Consider the following 23,184-nt stretch of genomic DNA (forward strand, 5'->3'; position numbering starts at 1 on the left):
CCTACCTCCCACCTCCCCCATCACTCACCAAAGGGAAAAAAGAGCTGGAGCCACAGCTTGAAATATATCATGCAATAGTGTATCATGAATTTCTTGTGAATCACATTGGTGAAGCAGGTTTATTTATTTCTGAGACTTTAAATCAATACAAAGTAGGTCTCTTAGTTCTGAAGCTGGGATGGAGTGTGAAAAAATGAGCCCATTGTACTCTTAAAACTTTGGGGAAAGGAGATGACAGCTATATAATTCCATTTACCAGGCACTAGGGGCTTTAATGTGAAGGTGACAGGGAGCTCTTTGTGCATTTAGAGCACCATATCTTCTAAATAAAAGATCTGTAGACTTGATAGTGGAGTATAGCTCTGACTTTAATAATCTCCAAGCATTAGACCGAGCCAATATGTTCCCAAGTCAGAAGGGTCCCCCACCGAACGCTCGTAAATTAGAAGTGCAGGAACTGCACACATTCATAGATTAGAAATGCAAGAGGTGCAGCCCGTCGCCAGGCGGAGAGGAGGTGTCTGTGCTCGCGCCGCCATGCGAAGGGGCTGAAGGCTCGGAACGGGGCTGCTCGGGAGCGCGGCTGCTGCTGGCATCCCACCCGGGCTCGGGTCCCCCGTCCGGCATTGCTGCTGGGTTACCCGCTGACGGCACGCTGCTCTGGGGGAAGAGCCGAGTGATGGGAATGAACGCTCTAAGATCTGTTGAGGCTTGACTGCACATAATAGCAGTCGGGTTTTAAGTTCCGACGTCGTGTTTTTCTGATGAGACATTCATTCCGATCATTTCTGCCTGTTTATGAAAAATAGGCTATTTATAGTTTGTGCATGTGCCTTTTCTGCTTCGGGTTTCTGGCAGATAATATAAATGGCGGGATGGGAATTGCAATTATTGAAATTATTCGGATAAAAATCTGGCACTTATATTTGATATAAACACATGATATGCTCTGAATAATAACAGCACTTATGTTACATAATGATTCCCATTCAAGCCCTCTGCTGTCATTTTTTCAGATCTTTCATCTTTGATGAAACATATGAGCCAATCAAGTTTGCAGCCGCACCAGCTTTGCCGTGAACGTCTCAACTAACTAGCGACTCCGTTTCTGAAAGGGAGCACAGAGAAAGCAGCTGGTCATCATGGCTCTGAGTGCTAGAAGGCGATTAATATGCATATGACATGCCTAGGAACCTGTTGAGGACGGTCTTTTAAAGGCTGAGAAGGCTGCTAGAATCCTGGCCCTCCTTTGTACTTCCCAAAAGACCCTCCAAAGCAAAAAGAAATGCGGTTTCCCGGTACAGTAGGGAGAGTGGCTTTTGGAGGACCAAACGAAATAAGCGTTGGCAATACCGCCCGTGCGTTTTGTAAGCACGTGGTGTCGAAGGTTGCGTTATCTGGAAAATAGCGTATGTTCTTGTAATCACGGGCTGAGCTTTAACTCATGCAGCTCTAGAACTTGCATTGCCTTCGGACCACTTCAGCGATGTCATAGAATCACAGAATGGTTTAGGTTGGAAGGGACCTTGTAGATGGAGCTTCTACAACTTCTCTGGGCAACCTCTTCCAGTGCCTCACCACCCGCAGAGTGAAAAATGTCTTCCTAATATCTCATCTAAATCTCCCTTCTTCCAGTTTAAAGCCATTCCCCCTCATCCTATCACTCCATGCCCTTGTAAAAAGTCCCCCCCAGCTCTCCTGGAGCCCCTTTGGAGATGGGGGCACAGGGGACGCGTTTGTCCTGTGCACCGTGTTACGTGCACTGCTTTCAGCAGTTGAAATGTTCGTCTTCAGGGGCAAAGGGAGGGGAGAGCGAGTGGCTCGTCTGACTCCAACCTGGGTCCCTAGTGACTGGGAGGCCATTTGGTGTGGAATACGCACGGAGTAGGTGGTGGCAGTCGTGCTTTATCGGTTACAGTTGACGCTGGTGCGTGGAGGGGCCGCGGGGGAAGACCACTGGTGGAAGGGGAAGGAGACCTGTTTGCCGGCACCTTCCAGCGGAGGGAGCGGTACCCACTGCACCTCGCTCAGAAACATCACCCCAACTGCTGCTGAATTGGAAAAGGGAAATGATCTTCAAAATGCAAAGGCACCAGCATAACGTGCAGGAGAGGAGTAGTAACAGAAATGAGGGGTCCTCACGAGAGGCTTCCGAAAGGGCAAGTGTGGGATCTCTGTGTGGGGCCAGTCACCTGCAGCAGCTTCCTTTGACTGGTGTGTGTCAAACTCCGAGTGGACACAAACATGGTTTCTGAGCTTTCATGGCATGGCAAGAATTTAAGTTAAAGCAAATTTTCTGGTGCCAGATGCTCCCGGTCTGGTGCTTTGCTGTTCATGCTGCTTTTTTTTGTCTGTTTATGCCATCAGATGAAGCACAAGATGAGAGGTCAAATACTGCTGATGTTCAGGTATAAGTGTATTGTGTATCTCAGCTTTAAAATCCCGGAACCCGTTCTTTCCCAGCCCTCTTGCTGGACCTTGCCCGATCTCTGCTCTGTGGCAGCCGGCTCTGGTAGCTGCATCTCTGACTGTTCCCTTGAGTGCCGGTAACCTTCCTGCTGGGAAGGACCTGCTCTGCAAACTCAACCCTTCCACGCGCGTGTTTGGTCGTTAAACAGCCGCCTTCTATAAGCCTCGGGCTAATGCTGCCTCCACTTCTTAACCTCCTACTTCGTGTGACTCAGTGGACCTCCCTGGTGGACCCAAACTCTCAGTGTTTGAGGTTTACCCTTTGGACAGATCCTGATCATGTCAGATACAGGGTTTCACCCCGTGCAGTCTTTTTCTCCCACGAGATTGTTTGTAGCATTGCTTGTCCGACTGATTTGGCGACCTTTCTAAATCCGCTCATGCCTCTGCTGACCATGTGCCTTATTGAGGAACATCTAAATCCTTTAATTGCAGAAGCATCAGTCTCGCACTTCTCCAGCAGATGTATTCTCTTTCACCCTTGGATATTTTCTCGCAGAAACATTTATACAGCAATATGCATTGCACCATTTAAGATTGTTAATTGGAGATTGAATTACTTGTCAGCCTTTAAGAATGTAGTCCTCTGAGGTCAGAGATGAGGTGGTTAGCAGAGCTGAATGGATGAGCTATCGCATCCATTTTTTTCTCGGGCCCAACGATCATTGTCTGGAAGCTGGCTAGCCCTTCGGTGCCTTTTAACCTCTGGCACCCAATTCAGTCTGCAGCTGTATGCGTGAAAGGAGTTGGTAGGATCTCTGATCGCTCCAGAGAAGACAGAAGAGCCCACGTGCAGGTCGAAGGACCAGCGCCCAGCCCGCAGTACCCCTGCGAGACAGCCTCTTTCGCCCCTCGCTGCACCGGGTCCGCACCGGGGATTGGAGCCGCCTCCTCTGCCTTCGGGCTTCAATCGGGCTGTGATTCAGAGCCGGTGTGTGCCTGTACAACACGTCCCTCCTGCGGGCCCCGGCACAGGCGCAAAGCACGCGTGTGGACGTGGACGTGATGCGGAGGAAGGCGGGCAGCGCTCGTGGGCACCGCTGCTGAACGCGGCTTGGGACTGCGCTGCCTTTGCTGACAAACACTGACAAGTAAATACTACGCTCGCTCGGTATTACAGAGGGATTTCATCCGCGCGGCCCCTCACAATGCTCCGCCACTTCACTGAAATGTCCGGAGCGCTTGGGAAAAGGAGCTGCATATTTATCTTGATCTCCAAAAAGGGATTTAAGGGCGAGAGCAGGCGGTATATTAGACTGTTTTCATTGCCTGTCAGCAGCGGTAAACCTGAGCTGTCTACAGCGTCTCTAGATAAGCAGCAGCAGAGGCCCGTTTTGCATGTGCATACGTTTGCCTTAGTCCATAGATGGGGAGTTTAAATCCTCTTTATTTTTATTTTCCTCTGTGGAAAGCGTTGCACTAGGCTTGGGCCTGCCAGCTGGAGCCCTGTGCTTTGCTTTCCCTTGAACCTCAACCTATGCATCTCTCTTTCCTCCCGGGCCTCTTCATGGCACTGAATTTGTGAGAGGAAGGTGAAGGTGTTTGAGCTCAGAAGGGAGACGCGAGAACATCCCTCTGCAAAACCACAACGCTTACATTGACTTCTAAATTTTGGGGCTAGTTGAGTGATTTCTGTGCCTGGGTTTCTTCTGGACCTAAACCTTGACTGACATCTGTCTCACAGGAAGTTCTGTGAGGATCGTCCAGTGCTTGTAAAATGCTGAGTTTTGTGAAACGCCAGACCGCCGGGCCTTTTCTCCTCCAAAGGAAAATAAATTTGGAGATGGGAAATGACAGCGTTGTGCCTTACCGGTTAGGGAACACTTTAGATGGGCCCAGTGTCTCCCTGACCCCAGCTGCGATTAACTGATGGTGTGCGGGAAGAACGCTTATTGGTCCACTGTAGTTTTATAGCCAGATCAAAATCTTCTATTTTCTGTTTTCATATCCCTTTAGTACCTTCTTACTTTCAGCCCCAAAGGTCAAATCCTGAGAAATGCGGAGCACTCCTCTCCTCTGAGTGAGATGAGTTCTGTCCCCAGCGCTCGCTGTCGGCTGTCGGGATGAGGATGCAGTCAGAGCCGAGCATCCCTTCGGAAGACGCGGGGTGCCCTGGGCTGGGGGCTGCTCCTCTCCTGGCGTGGCCCTTCTTCCGAAAACAAACGGCGCTGGTTGTTTGGTGAGGGAGGGCAGGTTGGTTGTGTGTGTTGGAGGGTTGGGGTTTTTTTTAAGATCTAAATGAAGCAGGTATGCAATGCCCTCCGTCTGTTAGAAAGACTCAACCCATAAAAATAACAAACGGCATGTATTTGCTAGAATGTCAAAGTTATGAGTTTATTTTGTAATGATGTGCTCCTGCCTTCATGAGGTAAACTGGCCGTGGCAGAGGTGTTATTAGTAATATGGACTCAGTGGAGCAGAAAGCCGAGTGACCGAGAGATCAGTGTATCAGTCAGGGAGAGGGCAAATGGAAAGAGACAGCAGGAGAATGAGAAAAGAGCTGCGGTGCCTGGGCTGAGATTAGAGATGGAGCCGGGCGAGAGAATTGGAAGCCCGGCAGTCGGACTCTTATTCTTTCCAGTCTCTCTAAGGAACTGGTGGGGCTTTATCTTTGCTACACCCATCTTTATGCACGGTGTTGGTGTGTTCCCCAGTGAAAGGTTTAAGTGGTTCCACCCTACCGGTCGTCTTAGTCGGAGCAATTTTGAATTAGTGAGCTGAGCTTGGGCCAGCTCCCAGGAGTCTTGGTCACGTGTCAGCTCCGTTGCTGCTTGGGGAAGGGCAAGTCATGTAACTGCCCCTGCCTCCGTTTCCCCGCTTGTATCATTCCCCTTGGGGATCACTATTCATAAGATCTTACCTGCGCACAGGGCTTGGGAAGGTCTGCGGTGAGTGGTTTGCTCCATCCTTTGGTGTTGAAGGGATCGTGACTTGCTGCAGGGATGGGTTTGTATGTATCGCCTTACTCAACGCCTCCCTGTCCCATCCCATCCTCTGATGGTTTTCTTGTTTTTTCTTTCAAAAGGTGCTCGGACGGGAAGTTTATACCTCCAACAACCAGCTGGGCGGGATCCAGATAATGCACAACAACGGAGTGACACACGGCACTGTGTGCGATGATTTTGAAGGGGTCTACACTATTCTGCAGTGGCTTTCCTACATGCCAAAGGTAATTCCTGCCCCCACAGGAGTGCGAGGTGGCGCTACCTCTTCGCTTTGTTCGCAGGGGTTTTGGGGGTGAGGGGCTGTCCATATCTGCAGGGGGGTTCTGTGTTTGCGTGGTGCCTAGCAAAATGGGTTAGGCTCATGGTCAAGGCTGTGAAGTGTGATGGTATTGAAGAACACAAAGTAGTTTTTGTCTTAAAGTACTGCAGGAACCGGGACGCGGGGCAGCCTGGCGCTGCCTTGGGTGCTGTCACCTTGCTCCCCTGGCCTGCTGCCCTCCGTACTCTGGGCAGCGGGTTTTTATGGAAGCGATGGATTGTTTCTTACTGAAGAGACTCTAAAAGTTGCCCTCTGAGGCAGTAATTTGTAGGGGTTGATGTCTATGTGTAAGCTGCTCTGCAGCCAGGAAGGCAGCATCAAGAACACACCGGTCACCGTCCTTCGGGAAAGAGCACATGGCATGACTCAGGCGGGCTGGTCACCTTTCAAAAATTAAACTGCAACCCCGCGCTAGTGCTGGCTGTGCCTGAAGTTCAAGAGCAAGTGAAGCGCACTGTATGGCATATTATACCAAAGGAGGGTTTGAGAGAGTGTATGGAGCACCTTGGAAGGTTCTTCAGGCTCTTGCTGAGGCTCTGGGATCCTGTCAGTCGAAGAGTTGTGCAGTGTGGGGGACAGAGGACTCCCACCAGGTCCTTTCGAGCCGGTCTTTGGCGCAAGGCCACGCAGGAGAATTACTTCCTTAATGTTTTTCTTTTTTCCCTTAGAGTGTGTACAGCCCTGTTCCTATCCTCAAAGTCAAGGATCCTATAGACAGAACCATTGACTTTGTTCCTACCAAGACGCCCTATGACCCTCGCTGGATGCTGGCTGGACGCCCAAATCCAAGTACGTAGATCTTTGCTGGCCAGAATACGCAATAATGCGTCTTGTTTCAAGACTGTTTGTCAGAGCTTGTAAAGTAATTAGTTCTAAACAATTTAAATACAATATAAAAAAAGAGCGCGTAAATTCTGAGCGCTTGGGGACACTTACAGTTATTAGTTACTTTTATAGATTTTCTTTTTTTATGGTTCAGAGGAAAGTCCATATACAAAGGCCTTTACGCTAAAAGAATCGCAGTATTCCTTCAGATCTTGGAGAATAATTATATTGGAAATGCTGCAAAGCATTGAACCCCCATGCAGGCTTTTGGGGTTGTGCAGCCTGTGTACGTACAAGCTGCAAACTGGGTGACCATTATGCCTGCTGTTATTAATGAGTTTGGGGGGCTAAAATGAGATTTGTGATAAACTAAGTTTTCTGGTTTTGGATAATATTTTTTCATCATCTCTCAAGTAATTCATCCAGCTGTCTGAGTGCAGCTAACGCTGGCTTCCAAATCGAGTGACTTCAGATTTTAATTTAGTGGAAGCGTTAAGGAAAGCAGATGATTCCCTGTGATAAGTTAAAGCAGATATCTCCTAGGTGAAAAGTTAAAGCCATTTATTAGAGGAGATATTGCCGTGATATTCTTCAAACTGACGCCCGACACGAGGCCAGAATCTAAACGATCAGCTTTGGGCTCACGATAAAGAGATAATTTTGAAATGGATGGTCACATTTTACAGTGGGGCCACAGAGGCAAGGAATGTAGAACACAGTAATTACAAGTTTGGTCTTGATAAAACACTCTCCATCCTGTTTAAGTCAGCAGAGGTTAGCTTGCTTGGATCTCCACTTTTAATTGGTTTTGGACTTGGGTTTGCAGAAGCAGAGGTGCTTGTTCAGATTAAAGCATTCCTCAGGAGCTGTGTGCCACGGGGTAAAGCCGGGAGGGCTTTTGTGGGGTTTAGGTGGCTTTTTTTTGGAGGAGCTTCATGAAGCCCCAGTGGGAGGCAGGTGCTCCCAGAGAGCTGGGATTTCTCTAATAGTCTGCGTGGGGAGAGTATCTCGACGCCTTGTCTTTGGGACGCCCGGCTTATACAGGCTGGAGGGCTGCAGAAGGAGAGCTGGCAGCAAATCTTACTTGTCACTCCCCAGTCCAGCACCCACAGTCAGCCCAAATGAATGCTCTTTGTCATGCCCTTACCTCTTCACTGCAGTAGGGTCCAGGCTAAAATATCGGAAAACCTTCCTGCCATGGTCTTCCTATCTGGAGAGCAGAACAGTACCATGCCGCTGCACAGATCGGCAGAGTGAGGCATAACTCGGTCGTAGTCTCTTTTGTGCCCACTTAACAAACACCCGTGGAAAGTAGAGAAATACAGTGTAAACTGCCAGCCTGGTTCCCACAGGAGTAATTGTCATCCTGAGAATTTTATTTGAAGGAATGCATGTGGATTGTTAGTGCACAGATCTGTTGTTGCACGTGGGGGTGGAGAGGTGGTGTCAATGTATTGGAGTTTGTGATGCAGGAGGAACCCCCCAAGTCTGATACTGCACTGGCATATAAAGGGCAAATAATCATAGAATCATAGAATGGTTTGGGTTGGAAGGGACCTTGAAGATCATCTTGTTCCCACCCCCCTGCCCTGGGCAGGGCCACCTCCCCCCAGCCCAGGTTGCTCCAAGCCCCGTCCAGCCTGGCCTTGAACACCTCCAGGGATGGGGCAGCCACAGCTTCTCGGGGCAACCTGCCCCAGGGGATCACCACCCGCAAGGCTGGCTTTGGCCCACCTCTCCAGCCTGTCCAGGTCCCTCTGGATGGCATCCCTCCCCTCCAGCATGCCTACCTCGCCACACAGCTTGGTGTCATCGGCAAACTTGCTGAGGGTGCACTCGACCCCACTGTCCATGTCGCCGACAACAATACTATTTCACAGTTCGCCTGATCAGGGTAGTCAAACCCTCAGACTTTGGGGTAGAAGCTGGTTGTCTGCAAGGGTCAGGAAAGGTTTATTTCTCTTGGAACTGCACAGTCATCTTGGTAATGTGCTCTTTGGGAGCAGTTTGATTTCTCTCAAGCGTTCGGAAGTTGCCTCCTTCTTTGGGCAGGAGAACAGGTCTGGCAGCGTATGAGCTGATCCGGGACGGGGACTCTGACAGCGCGCGTCAGTTTAGGGAGAGGTGCATCGTCTGGCGCCTTCCTACGGACCAAGTAGGCTTTCAGTATCAGAGGACTTCATTTCAGTTTTTCTAAAAGGATGTGTGAAGCACGCTCAGGTTTGTGGTCAAGTTTTAAAATAGCATAGAAAATTTTACATTTGGTTCCTGAATTTCGTCAGCATTCTTTCCTTAAAGGAAAGATTAGGCAGAATCAAGAGAAAAATGTGAGATAAGTTTTAAAATGGAAACAGGCATTTTGAAAAACATCTTTAATGACTTTACTGCCTTTTGACAAATGTTTGTGGTGTCTTGAAAAAAACAGAGTTATTTATTTAAAAGCATGCGAAGTCCCTCTGCTATCCGAACCCCATCGTTTAACAATAAATGATGCTTTTGCTGATAAATGACTGTCTTTATGCAGACTAGCAAATGAAATAAGACATGATGGCTGAAGGCAGACAAATGCTCAGCTGTCTAATGTTCCCTTGTATTATAATCTATTTAAAAATAAATAAATAAATAAAAAGACAGTGCCAAGATCTCCAGTTGGCATTTTAAAGCAAGTTTCAGTTGCTCCTTTTATATTCTCTCTCCTTTCTTTCTTCCCTCCCTCCTTCCTCCTCTGATATTTCCTTTTTTTTTTCCTTTCCCTTTAGGTCAAAAAGGACAGTGGCTAAGTGGTTTCTTTGACAATGGCTCGTTCCTGGAGATCATGCAGCCCTGGGCGCAAACAGTTGTGGTTGGTAGAGCAAGGTAAATTCTAAGAGGCTTTCTAGACATTTGTGGAAATCAAGTTTTCGTTATGCTTTGCCTTTCTCTAGAACCTCCTCTGAAAGTTAATGGCTATAAGTAAAAATAAGTCACTGCTTGAATAGGGTACTTCTTTACCACACGAATGAAGCATGGTCTGATCGTTTCTCTTGTTTTGCTTGGCGGTGACAGCTTTAACATGCACAAAAGCCAAAAAGAGAGATATTGTTAAAAATGACAGCAGACGATATAAGCTTCCCTCGGTACCCGGCTGCGTAGCCCTTCTCGCAGCTCTTAGTTGAAGGTGCATTACGCGGTTTATTGTTGTGCAGTCTTATTTGACTTGCAAGAAAAGTTCAGCTAAAACTAGAGCAAATCTCAAGAAACTCTGTATAGAGAAGAGCTTAACGTTGGCATTTGTGTGGAATAACTTGTAGTGTTTTCCAAAGCAGCGCCCGCCACACCTGATCTTTGTTGTTTTTCACGACGCAGAGATGTGTTGCTCCGCAGATGTGCGGCACTCACCTCCTCCCGAGGGGAACCGCTTCCCCTTACCTTGCTGTGATGTGGCACCTGGGCAGGATTCTAAAATGTTCCCCATTGCCTTGAGATTTAGATCCCTGCCTTGAAAATACGTCCCTCCTGGGTCGTTCTCGGTGTTGCAGGTCCATGACCGCTCCGAGCTGGCAGGAGGCAGAAGCCTGGAGATGGGATCCTGCGTTTTGGCAGAATGCAAATCACAGCTGGGCTCAAAACCCCCTCCGCCACCTTTTTTCTAGTCTCTTTAGTTTTTCGCCCCCTCCAAAATGGCACTGTGAGTCTCCTGATCTGATTGTCTCTTTCCTCTCAGAATAAAGCCATTCTGAAGGAGTGCGTTTGTCTCCCTTGAGTTTCCACTGCAAGCGCTCGAGCTGTCCAAATGCCGCGTGCTTATCCTTTGTCACTCCTCCTTCCTCGGACTACCACCAGCTCTCCTCATGAGACAGAGCTTCAAACTCTTGCCTCCAGCCGAATCCCAGCTCCTAATTGATGTCAGTGATTTTGGTTAATTGTCAGCCTTTCCTTTTTTTTTTTTTGTTAACAATTGAGAGTGGAGAAAAAAACCCTGAAGTGCCTGAATGGGATCCTGGCGATCCCATTTACCTTAATGAGACACGGCCGTGCCTGTGCATGACGGGTGTTCAGAGTGCCTTAGCTCCTAGCAGAAGTCTGCATCAAAGAAAAACCTTTTATTTACAGATCTTTCACCTCCGGTACAGTCAAGTGTCACAGTGCCAACAATCCAGAGCCAAATTAGCTGATAATGCTCAGAGTCTTCTGGAAATCCCGTGGCCACCCCTGGGGTCTGACTCCATCAGCCTCTAGCTGCACCAAACTGGTGTTGCAAGGACTGACCGTAGTACCAGCATGTCCCTGGTGATGCTGTAGTTGATTACTGGGGCATTCAGTGGGAGACAGGGAGAGACGCCGTGTTCCTGAACCACAGAGCACAACTGGGATAGCCAGCTGGGCTCCCAGCCAGTACAGCCGTGAATCACTGCCGTTTCTTATCTCCATTACGTTGATAGCGCATGTGGGCCCAGAATACTTGGCACTGGGAGCTCCCATTTCTCTTTTAGACTCTTCAAAGCCACAGCTCTAGGAGTCCTCCTAATGAGGGTCAGAGCGCCAGAGGTCGTGCTGTGACATAGCAAAGCTTCTGGCATTCACTGGAGCTCATGTGCAACATCTCAGAGGGTTGTGTCCATTCTGGACCACCCTAAACTGGCCCTCGGGACCCATGTTAACGTGTTGATGAAGTGCTGTGTATTAACTGAAGGAGGCTTCCAGATGTGAGGGTGTGCTCAGCAAAATGTTGTTCTTTTCGTAAGACTTTCGAGCGTCTTTAATGGGTTTGGAACTGCCTTTGGACTATCCTAGTGCAGAACGTGATGCAGGGAAACAGAGCCATTTCCTCGGGTATGGTCCCAGGGCAGGAGGAGGAGTCCGTGCTCGGGACAGAGCGAGGTGGGAGTGGATGTGCTGCACCAGCCCCGCGAGAGCCCACGTGCTGCTGAGCCGAAGGGGCCTTCGTGTGCAGCGCAGCTCAGCTCAGCTCGGCCGCCTTGGAGCTTCATGGCTCTGACCACTGCCGTCCCAGGGGTCTGACTGCTCTTACCCCTGCAGATCCTTTCCACTCAGAATATTGCCTCATCTTTATACGTTGTTGAGAGGAGCCAAAAATACCTACTGACTTTACTCTTTGTTGTAGCACGTAACCTTGGGATGTCCTGTGACCTTTTGGTACACTTTGGTATTTTTATCTGCCATCCGTGACACTCTAGAGTTTTATCTCACAACGTCGTATAATTATTTAAAGGCTTTTAGGTTAAGCAGTACACCGCGGGGTGAGGGAAGTCAATGATTTGGTCTCTGTCCAGGCCCGTGCTCAGCTTCACTTGCAGTTCCTTTCTTCTGACAAATTCCAAGTTGCTTTGGACTCTCACACACAGGTATATATAATACAAATGAAACCGACTTCTTTCAAAAGCAGTGGCATTTTGAAAAAACAAATACGAATGTATTCTTCTGGGATTGTTACTGTAAGTGCTGCCAAAACTCATCTTTTGTATGTATGTTTGGAATATGTGTGCTCTTGGCTGTAAATTGTCTTTTATTATTCTATGGCAACTTGTCCAGGGACACACTATAAAACAAGATGTAGCATCTTCATGTGCTAGCCTGATAAAATTTATATGAAGTATAATGGAAAACAGAAGTTGTTTTGAGCTGTTTTCAAGTTCAATAAATAACTGTAATACTTGGATAAAGATGTTCTTTATTAGGTCACATGGGCCCTAATATAGAAGTTATAAGTTACCGATTTAAGACGGCTTCTGCAATTACGGGTTTCTAGGCAGACTCTTAATCATAGTGAATGGGAATATTTTCAGCCCCCTAGTGCACATAGGCCACGTCGCTTTTTCTGCCTGCAGCGCGTGTCATCCGGCTTGAGGTGGTTGAGGAGAGAGTGGAGGCTCTGCTGGGACTCCCGTCCTGGGAGTAGGCAGTTGTCAGCACAAGCGAGATGCCTTTTGTCTACCGGAGCGGTTGGATGCTGTGGAGAGCAGAGCTGAGCATCCTCTCTGGTCCCCACACTCCCTGCCCGTCCCTCTGTCCCGGCTCCCTTCCCGCCTTTGCAGTCGTCCTGCAGCAGAGGGTCTGGGGACGAGATAGATGGGCAAACCCAAACCTTTTACCTGTCACTCACCGTTACCTCTTGGGAGAGGGAGTTTTTGTGAGCAGTGGAGGTCTCGGGTGGCTGAGCCACCAGCATTGCTTAGACGTACGGCCCGTAGATGTATTTCGTCAGCTGACAGTGCTTGTGAAAACGGGGCTTGGGAAGCCCGGGGGTCTGCGTGTTTGTTTATTTTTCATGGTCAGGACCATCAGTATCGAAATCTGTATGGTAGCAGGTGAAGGGTGGTGGAGGTGTAGCTATATCGTTCAAAATCTGGGCTTTGGTTTGTTATTTATTGGTTATTTGGTTATTGTTATTTAATTTTTAGTGAGGTATGTGCTAGTTTTTAGGACTAGATTTTGCTTTGAGAACTGTAAATTCTACTCTGAAATCCAGCCAAGGGCCTAAACTCTTCAAAAAGGCCAGACTGCTGCTTCCGCCGCTTGCTCGCATGATTTGTCTCTCTTGAGTATTTTGATGCAAATTGGAAAAAAATGTCTAGTTGTGTAACAGTAAAATGTGAATTTTGATTTGTCTCGCATGTTACCAGGCTGGGAGGAATACCTGTAGGAGTAGTTGCCGTAGAAACGAGGACGGTGGAGCTCAGCATCCCTGCTGATCCTGCCAACCTGGACTCGGAGGCCAAGGTAGGTTGAACGTGTGCTCAGTTGCTTGTTTGTCCTCTGCAAATGTCACTGGGGGAAGAGCACTTGTTTTGATGGGATTTTTTTTGCCCAAATGTGGGACAAAAAGTGTAGCCATTCCTCGGTGGGTTGCTAATGTATGGCAGTTGCTGGGAGGAGTGAACGGACAGTTGCGTTGGCCATTTGCAGAGGAGAGACATTCCCCAGCAGCCCTGCTTCTCCTGTGACTTGGGTGCGATGCAGGGACCAGGGCGCAGGAGATCCGGCAAGCAGAAATCATTTCCCTGTTCTCTTGCTGTGACCGTACGTTTCACGGTCTTTCTGCTCTGACATTTTGCTTTTCTCCTGCCTGACTTCACAGCTCTGGCCCTGCATCATCTCTTTGGGGTTTTCTCCTTTGCATGTCTTTGTCTCTCTTCTCCCTCAGCTCCTTACAGCAGCCATAGTAGCAGGCTTTCCAGGCCATCTCTAGTCTTCTTCTTGGCTAAATCAGTGGGAACACTCCTCTTGATGTTGGTGACAGAAGGATTGTCCTGATTTTTCTGTGGGCAATCAGATCTTAAGTATTTAATGTGCTGCGTTGCTCGTTCTTAACTCCACATCACAGCTCTTGTTTCATCCACTCCTATATTTTTATTCTAACTCTTACGCTATTGTGTTTCAAGGCTTACTGGTCTTTTTTATTCCCAACAGATAATCCAGCAGGCTGGTCAGGTGTGGTTCCCTGACTCTGCCTTTAAGACGGCGCAGGCTATCAATGACTTCAACAGAGAAGGGCTCCCTCTGATGGTCTTTGCTAACTGGAGAGGCTTCTCTGGTGGAATGAAAGGTAACCTCTGATTTGGGTCCCCTTTTGGTGGTGTCCTGTGGAGTGGCTGGTCTTCTACTGCTCAGGGTGCCGCTGCTGTTAGAATCATAGAATTGTCTACGTTGGGGAGGAACCTTTAAGATCATCAAGTCCAACCATCAGCCCAACACTGCCAAACCCACCACTGAACCGTGTCCCTCAGCACCCGTTCCCCCTGTGGCATACTCGCTACCATTAGCTCTGCTGGTTTACCAGCCTGAAGCGGTTCTCTGGGGACAGAGTTGGGTGTACGTGGCAAGGGACAGAAGCAGGTCCTGTCTTTGGGCAGCAGCTAGCTGTTGGATCAGCTCATCTGTGGTGACAACTTGGACCCATAAACTTGCATAGTGGATCTGCTTCACCCATCTTCAGTGCAGTCTGCACCCAGCCCCCCTCTTTCATGGCCAGTGTGTGATCTCCAGTAGAAATGCTAGTAAGGGGATGCTTTTCTGGGACTACCAGAGGACGGCAGCCCTCTGAAATCGTGGTGATGCTCTGCCCAGCTCTGCTGAAAGTCAGTTGTGGTCGTTGGGCAGCCAGCTGGAGGCAGGGGACGCTCTACGCTGCCGTAGCTGTGCTGATGGAGGTTTCATTCCTCCCCGGGCGTCTCTTGTCTTTAATAGGCACGTAGCAGGAATAACATAAAACATGCAAGAAGCAAATTTTACATCAAGTTCTTTTCAAAATCAGCAATGCGGTTGTATTTTTATATGTACCCTCGTAGGCAGTTATAGGGACTGGCCAGATCATCTGCAGTGAGAACAGGTAATTGGGTGTTAACGGTGGTCTGGTTGCTGACAAAACTCCCAGCTGCCAACCTGGGCTAATTAAACCCTAATCTCAGGAAACCCCTTCTGTTCGGAAAGTTCTGTATCCTTCTGCCTCAGCTTAGAAGCGGGGCTGGATAAGCCAATGTTATTGCTTATCAAAAATGTATCGGCAGATTCTGTCAAGTGGGAACATTGTCCCGTTGATGATTTTTCCCGCAGTAATACGGTCGTATCGAGGACTGTCTCCCAGTTGACTCTTTTGGTGGTAGTGATGATCGTACGAAGGGAACGATTCTAAAGCTGCTCAGTTAATACACCAGCAGTTACATTTTTGCACCACATACTGCTACTTGAAATTTTTGTGGAGTGCCAAGAATGTGAGATTGACACTATAAAATTTAAATAAGTAAAAGATTGTGGCCGCTTACCTGCGTGTGGCACTTATCAAACACGGAAGAAAAGTTACAGGTGCTGTAACGCAGTAAAAGTTCCCGCTCTGGGAAGACTGGCAGGGTGACAGTGTCTCATCAGCAGGGCAGAAAGTGATGCCGTCGAGTTTGCAGGTGCGAGGATGGAAGATGGCAGAAGATCTCGCTCTCTACAACTCTCTGAAAGGAGGTTGCAGGGACGTGAGAGTTGACCTGTTCTGTCAAGTACCAGGTGACAGAACAAGAGCAAATGGCTTCAAGTTGCACCAAGGGGAGTTCAGATTGGATATTAGGAAGAATTTCTTTACTGAAAGGTCATCAGGCACTGGAATGCGTTACCCAGGGCAGTGGTGGAGTCCCCATCCCTGGAGGTGTTCAAGGGTGGTGTAGATATAGTGCTGAGGGATGTGGTTTAGTGTTGGGTTGTCAGTGTTAGGTTAAGGATTGGACTAGGTGATCTTACAGGTCTTTTCCAATCTGGGAGATTCTGTGATTCTGAAAGATGGCAAAACTCCTTCCTCTGCAAAATACCTGTTACCTCTTGGGATGGTTTCTGCTCCACGTGCTGCTAATGCGCTCTCCCATCGTGACTTGCTTTCCCGATGTACGGAGAAGTAGTTGATTAATGAATGCTTGATGAAGTCACAATATTATTTTGCCTTAGCGTGTTCTGAGATCAGTTGGCTTCTCGGGAAGCCGAGTTTAGCTTCGGAGTTGAGACCAGAATGCCGGGGTGGGAACGGCCCTAGGAGGATGCTCACAGGCTGCGTATCCCCGGCTGGGGCAGGAGGAGGAGGGAGGAACAGGACCATTGCGGTTCGCACCTCGGGCCGTGCGTTCTCCTGCGTTTTGGTCTCCGCTGACGCTCTCTGCGTTCCGTGGGGAGCGGGTTGCGGTTTTGGTTTCGGTGCCGGCTGGGGATTATGCAGGGAGGGAAAATAAACAATTATGCCACCCCTCAGTGCACACAAACACACTGCCAGGAGCCGACTGCACTGTGGGTAAAATGACTCCAAAATTGTGTGTAATGAGTAGGAAAAGATTAGAGACAGCTCTTGCTATGCTGAAAATTGACATTAGTGGAGGGGCAGGGGGGGGAAAGAGAGGAAAAAAACCCACCCTCTTTACTAGTCGGCCTAGGAGGTCTAATTCAAGCCGTAAAATAAATAAATAAATAACATAAATAAAGGCGTATCACAATGGTATTGGTGGTTTCCCCAATGAGCTCTCTCTGGCCGGAAGGCTATTCAGCATAATGCAAAATTAAATTATAAAAACTGGCTTGAATATTTAGATGGAGGAGCCATTTGGAAGTGGTTTATTTAGGCGAACCGGCAGTGACCCACAACGGGGAGACATCAAGCGTGAAATTTACTGGAAATTAGCACCAGGGTCTTGGACTCGGCATGAATAGTTTGATAGCATGCAAATCCCCGCGACATTAAACTGCAGCGCCGCTTGTGTACAGGGTCACTCGCAGTTGGTTTTTCATGTTTTACTTATTATTTTTTCCTGGGACAGGTTATAAATAACAATAAAAAAAAAAAAAAGGCAGCAGAATGAAAAGGCTGTTTTAAATCTCTGATTACCTGGATGCTGAATGACGGTATTGCTTGTATGTAATGGGTTTACGAGGGACATTATGTGGCTGCAGCCGATACATGCCTGGCGTTTACCTTCAGGTCCTATCTGATAATCCAGCCAAGCTGATGAGATCCGTTCCAGCTTTGGAGGTTCAGGGCACGTTGCCCGACACTATGGAAATGCAAAAAGCTGTGTGCAGCCTTTCCAGCACGCTCGGTGCATCTGACTGCCAATATTTACACGTATGGTGTAATGATAACAGCTTCCAGCAGTTTTCATGTCCGTGTGTAGTAGGCGCTGAGCAGGCAGAGAACGGAGGCAGTGCTGCGAACGCTCTGCCCTGCTCAACGACGGACAGCACTGCTTCTCCTTGAGGACTTCTGCAGCGTTTCTGGCTTGCGGGTGGTTTAGTATGCTGAGGTTTAAATGAATGCAGGAATTAAATTTGGCCCAGAAATATAATATTTAATTTTAATTTTCCCGTTCTTGACGTGAGCGACTTCTTTGCGAGAAGAGTTGCGCAAACAGCCGCTCTTTACATGCGAGTGGTGTTCTTTGCTGCGTGCACGATGGTGGGAGTGGTTGGGGTTTGTTTGGAACACAGTGAGGGTGTTAGTTACAGCAATAACGGTTTACAAAGGCGGCGCCCTACCAAGGCAGTGGGGCTGCGCGGGCACGGAGCAGCGGGCGCCGCTGAGACCTGGCAGCGTTTACCGCCGGCGGCAGTTAAATTGGGTGCGCTGTTTCCCATTGTAAGAGTAGAGAAAGCAGCAGAACTGCAAATAAGAGGCAATAGTCACAGTATGACAAATGTTTCATCGTTTCACACTCAACCACAGCATTAACGTGACTCGGGGAGGTTGTGTGTTCTGGTGATTGGGTGTGGGCACTACAGGAGGGTGTCTTGACTTGTCTTTGCAGTATTTTTATGATCTTCTTCAACTCTACTTAGATTTTCCCTCTTAAAAATCTATGTTCTTTAAGAGTCCCCCCTTTGCGTGGGGTGTGCGAATGGAACGGTTGAGATGGCGGGAGGAAAAAACCCTGCAGAAGAGCAGGAACCTTTCCGTAGCCTGTGGACGCTGCGGTTCCCCTCGGCTCATCTCTGGAGCTCGGCAGCTTGTGTGGCACCACGGGGACCCTTTGTGGTGGCAGTCGGGTTGAATGTCTCTTCCTTATTTGAGCAAAATCTGGTCTCTGTTAGTGGAAGCGGTTCCCACAAGAAAAGGGGAAACCCCCTACAGTGGAGGAGTTTACAGCCAGATCTGACAGTACTGAGGTGCATCTGTAGCCCAGAAGTGCAGCAGAAAGTCCACTGACCCCAGTGGAAGCTTTGAGCGTGCAAGAGAAGCCAGCGGTTGGTGTAAATCCATATATGAAATACTAAACTAAGGCTGCTGGGACGTTCCAGGGTAATGAAGTGCTGTGTTGGAGGATCCCAGAAGGAGTAACTGTGTACAGGACCCCACAGCAGTACAGTTCCTGCCCCTGGATAGCTTTGGGAGTCTCATCCTGAAAGTGCTGTAGGCACAGAAATACCTCCCAACCGTGCTGATGCCGCCTGCTAACCCCGAAGGAGATCCGGAGCTATGGACCGAAAGCAGCAAGTTTCTCTCTGTTCCCCTGCTCCTCCTCCCTCTGCCTCGTTCAAACAAGTAGCGCTTCTTTTTTCTACTCTTAACCTGAGTAAAATATATACCCTTGGCAGGAGTGAAAAATGTATTGCTAATTACGCAATTATTTTATTATGTAGCACTAGTAAAAAATGTCTAGTAAAGAATTAATTCAGTTAAAATAATTTGAATCAAGCAATTATTTTCTTAACACTAGAATTAGCTGAAAGTACTTCAAGTGGTTTATTACTAGCGCTACATAATAAAATAATTGTGTAATTAGTAATAAATTTGTCACCCCTTTTGAGGTCTTTTTCTTTGCTCAGGACAAAGGGGAAGGTTGGAGTTTTGTTTGGTTCTCAGTCCCCACTGTCTCTGCCAGAATTTATGTTTCTTCGCAATTAGAGGAAATAAATTGTTCTTCTCTTCATCGGCATTTGACATTTCTTAAATAACATGGAATTCCTTTTCTAGGGTACTTGGACATTGACCTGCCAAATGAACTGGCGAGATCACATCAGTGTCTATCGAACTAAGAGATATATATACTTTAGATACACCTCTCTGGCTTGCTTGCTCTATATATGTGTGTGTGTATGTGTGTGTATATATATATATGTAAGTGTGTGTGCACGTGTATTTCCCAAAGAGTCCAAAGGCTCCGTAACTATGGTCATGTTAATGCTTAACATTAAACTGGGGTTAAGTGCCAAGGGGACCTTGGCTGGAGGCTCTCTTCCCCACAAACGATGGCTTTCTCGAATGACGTAAGGATTTTAGATGAATAAAAGTGTCTCAGTGTTTTCGGACTGTTACTGAAGGCCAGTGTGCGTGCGTGTGCGCGTGTGGGGTACGTACGCACAGCCCGCTTCATTTTTCTGTTCCATGCAGTGGTATTTTAACGGCCAGAAAAAATTAGGCAAACTGGGAGGCGCTAAGCAAAGAACAAAAATGATGAAGGGGATTGAAACCACTGTCCTGGGAGACATGAGAGATGAATACCTGGAGTGTGTCTAAGGAGAAAAAAAAAAACCCCAAACACTGAAAAGCCTGCTGCTATTTATAGCGATCCCAACGGAGTGGAGAATTATGGAGGGTGATGCAAGGAGTCGTAATATGAAATGAATGGGGATGGGGAAGGAGGGGAAGTTTGGCTGAATACTGAGGAAATTTTCATCTGTTTGGCTGTGGAAATGCCCCTAAAGAAGTAGTAGATTTATTGTTCGGAATTTCTAAAGGAAAGCTTTAAAATGGACTGGGAAGGAAACGTAGGATACAGTCCTGTGTGAACTAGACTAGATGATCCTAATAAGCGTATTTCATTTTTTGTATATTTGATCTGATACTTCTATATATAATTATATGTAACAAAATATATATATTCGAGGGTGCCTGTTTCTATTACAAACTATATCCATTATAAACTATATCATCTCATAAATTCTTTTGCCTTCCTTTTTTCTCTTTTATTTAAATCACCTTTGGGGCTGATGTTTTCAACGTACTGTCTTTACACAGTGGAGTTGTTCTTAGTAATTTTGAGCAAAATGCCTTAAACAAATTGTAATGCAAGAAGAGAAGAATGCTATTTCACATCTGAACCCTTCCCACACGCTAATTTTTATGAAGATATGCGAAAGGTCTGCTGCCGGTAGGTGCGCCACACACGTTACGCGAATCGTGATACTGGTCCATGGAACTAAGTCTGAAATTGGGCAGCTGCATTCGTATTAAGTCCGGAAATACCTGACCTGACTTCCAGAACTGCTGAAATACTCGTTGGCTTGGGAAGCTGGGAAGTAAGGGATGGATCAGCTCCGGGATACATAGTGTAGGACTGGCTGGTGTGAGGTGAGGACCCTGCAGTCCATGCGTTGTGAATAGACGTGGTTACGCGGGCAGTAACCAGACCAGATCTCCCCCGTGCCTGGGAGCCGAAGGACTGATGGGGGAACATCTCCTTTCTCAGTCCATCTTGCCCAGGTCCAGGTGACGCCAGCCCAAGCTGGCAGTATTGTAGCAGGAGGTGGTTATAAGAGCTGAATAATTGGGTTTTTTTCCCCAGTTTGACCAAGCGTGGTGGGGCTGAAGCATTGACCTGCTGTGACTTCAAGCGCTGTGTCCTTTTTCTGCAGACATGTACGACCAAGTGCTCAAGTTTGGTGCCTACATTGTGGACGGCCTGAGAGAGTATCATCAACCCGTCCTTATCTACATCCCACCGCAGGCGGAGCTGCGAGGAGGATCCTGGGCTGTGATTGACCCTACCATTAATCCTCGTCACATGGAGATGTACGCGGACCGAGAGAGCAGGTATGGCAGCTTTCCTTGCCCCCGTACCCACCTGCTTTGAGGCGTAATTACCTGGCCGTGGGAGAAGCTCTCAGTGAAGAGCGTGGCAGTTTGTCGCTGTAAGGGCTGACCGCTGTCCAGTTGTGAGCCGTGTCTCTGAGGAGTTGGCTGTGCGGCGATCACAGCTCCAATATTCTCCTGACTCAGACTTAGATGGGGTAAATTCCGTAGCCAGTGTGAGCCAGCTTCCGAGAAGGTTCATTACCAACATTCACAAAGCAACGCGAGATGTTGGCGCTTAAAATTATTTTTTTTTACCCTTCTGATATTTCCACACACTGCTTTGCGCTTGGAAACAAGTGCCTGTGTGTACAATTTTAATAAGTGTAAATAAGCGTCTATTTTAAAATCCCCGAGTGTTGTATTATCTGTCATATGGGCACGTGGGTGTTTGCGCTTTTTAAAGTAAATACAACTTGCGCAACTGAAGTTCTAGTTACTGGTGATTCGGGATATAAAACTACAGGCAAACTCTTGGAAGCAGGTTTTTTTAAATGTTTTAAAACATCTCTAAAATGTAGAGATACTGAATTATGTGGAAGAAAAAGCCAGCCCTGGTGGAGCTGTCTGTAGCAGATGGAAGGCGTATAGAAGGACACCTCGTTTCCTAAGGACCCTTCCAGCACATGCTGCGGTGGGATTTAACTGCTTTGCTGAAAAGAATGGCCACAAGCAGATGCCGAGATAAATTGAACTGAACGTGGGGGTCTTGGTGTTACCTGGGGGAAAAAAAAATCTCCATAAATTTGCCTGTAGTAATTGTAAAGTTGAGATAATCAGTTGTTATTAGTGCTCCTTTGTAGTCTGGTAAGATAGCTACTACTTATCGTAGAGTCATAGAATGGTTTGGGTTGGAAGGGACCTTGAAGACCATCCAGTCCCACGCCTACCCTGGGCAGGGACACCTCCCCCCAGCCCAGGTTGCTCCAAGCCCCGTCCAACCTGGCCTTGAACACCTCCAGGGATGGGGCAGCCACAGCTTCTCGGGGCAACCTGCCCCAGGGGCTCACCACCTGCACAAGCAACAATTTCTTCCTAATATCTCATCTAAATCTCCCCTCTTCCAGTTTGAAGCCATTCCCCCTCATCCTATCACTCCATGCCCCTGTAAAAAGTCCCTCCCCAGCTCTCCTGGAGCCCCTTTAGGCACTGGAAGGCCGCTGTAAGGTCTCCCTGGAGCCTTCTCTTCTCCAGGCTGAACCCCCCAACTCTCCCAGCCTGTCCTCCCAGCAGAGGGGCTCCAGCCCGTGCAGCATCTCCATGACCTGCTCTGGACCCACTCCAACAGGTCCATGTCTTTCCTGTGTTGGGGGCTCCAGAGCAGGAAGGCCCATTTGTGGTTTGTAGAGCTGTAGTTGGACTCTAGAGGTCTTGAGCTCCACTAACCAAGAAAGAGATTATTTTGCAAAGTGTGTCACTGTCCCTCAGTACCATTACGCATTTGTAATAATTCTCATCGCTGTTGCTGTTCCATCACCCTCAGCGCTGACCTTCCTCCCCGTCCTTGCTCCCGCCCTCACAGTTAAAGACTGAAGCGATTTGATTTCCCCAGCCCACGTTTGAAATCACGCGCTCCTCTGTCTGTGACCTGGGAAGTGGGCAGGATCTCTAATGAAAACGACCAGTTCATTGCTTTGTTTCAGCAAGCTTACCTACCTTTTGAAAGAGCTTTCAGGTCACAGCTTAAACGAGAGTGCCGGAGCTCATTTCTTGTACCAGGCTGTGCTATATACCGTTGGATAGACATGTTTCTGTGAAGTCTGGTGTGCGTTTGTGGCATTGGATAAATAATAGCTAAGATTCTTTCTTTCTCGTTCTCTCTTTCTCTCTGTTTTGTCTCCGTCATCCCCCCTCTTCTCTTCTCTTCTCTTCTCTCTTCTCTCTTCTCTCTTCTCTCTTCTCTCTTCTCTCTTCTCTCTTCTCTCTTCTCTCTTCTCTCTTCTCTCTTCTCTCTTCTCTCTTCTCTCTTCTCTCTTCTCTCTTCTCTCTTCTCTCTTCTCTCTTCTCTCTTCTCTCTTCTCTCTTCTCTCTTCTCTCTTCTCTCTTCTCTCTTCTCTCTTCTCTCTTCTCTCTTCTCTCTTCTCTCTTCTCTCTTCTCTCTTCTCTCTTCTCTCTTCTCTCTTCTCTCTTCTCTCTTCTCTCTTCTCTCTTCTCTCTTCTCTCTTCTCTCTTCTCTCTTCTCTCTTCTCTCTTCTCTTCTCTTCTCTTCTCTTCCCTTCCCTTCCCTTCCCTTTTCTCTTCTCTTCTCTTCTCTTCTCTTCTCTTCTCTTCTCTTCTCTTCTCTTCTTTTCTTTTCTCTTCTCTTCTCTCCTTCT

At 47.8% G+C, this 23,184-nt stretch overlaps 1 protein-coding gene across 3 annotated transcripts in view; it reads left to right on the forward strand.

Moving 5' to 3' along the window:
* ACACA (acetyl-CoA carboxylase alpha) overlaps positions 1-23,184 on the forward strand; it is a 134,288-nt gene that overhangs the window by 93,894 nt on the left and 17,210 nt on the right. For all 3 annotated transcript variants that reach the window (XM_009881464.1, XM_009881462.1, XM_009881463.1), the window contains 6 exons: positions 5,495-5,638; positions 6,402-6,522; positions 9,318-9,414; positions 13,182-13,278; positions 13,969-14,104; positions 20,653-20,830. In XM_009881464.1, the coding sequence (XP_009879766.1) occupies positions 5,495-5,638; positions 6,402-6,522; positions 9,318-9,414; positions 13,182-13,278; positions 13,969-14,104; positions 20,653-20,830 (773 nt within the window). The remainder of the gene's footprint in view (positions 1-5,494; positions 5,639-6,401; positions 6,523-9,317; positions 9,415-13,181; positions 13,279-13,968; positions 14,105-20,652; positions 20,831-23,184) is intronic.

The sequence above is a fragment of the Charadrius vociferus genome, unplaced genomic scaffold (genome assembly GCF_000708025.1).
Source record: "Charadrius vociferus isolate BGI_N301 unplaced genomic scaffold, ASM70802v2 scaffold323, whole genome shotgun sequence".
Taxonomy (NCBI): domain Eukaryota; kingdom Metazoa; phylum Chordata; class Aves; order Charadriiformes; family Charadriidae; genus Charadrius; species Charadrius vociferus.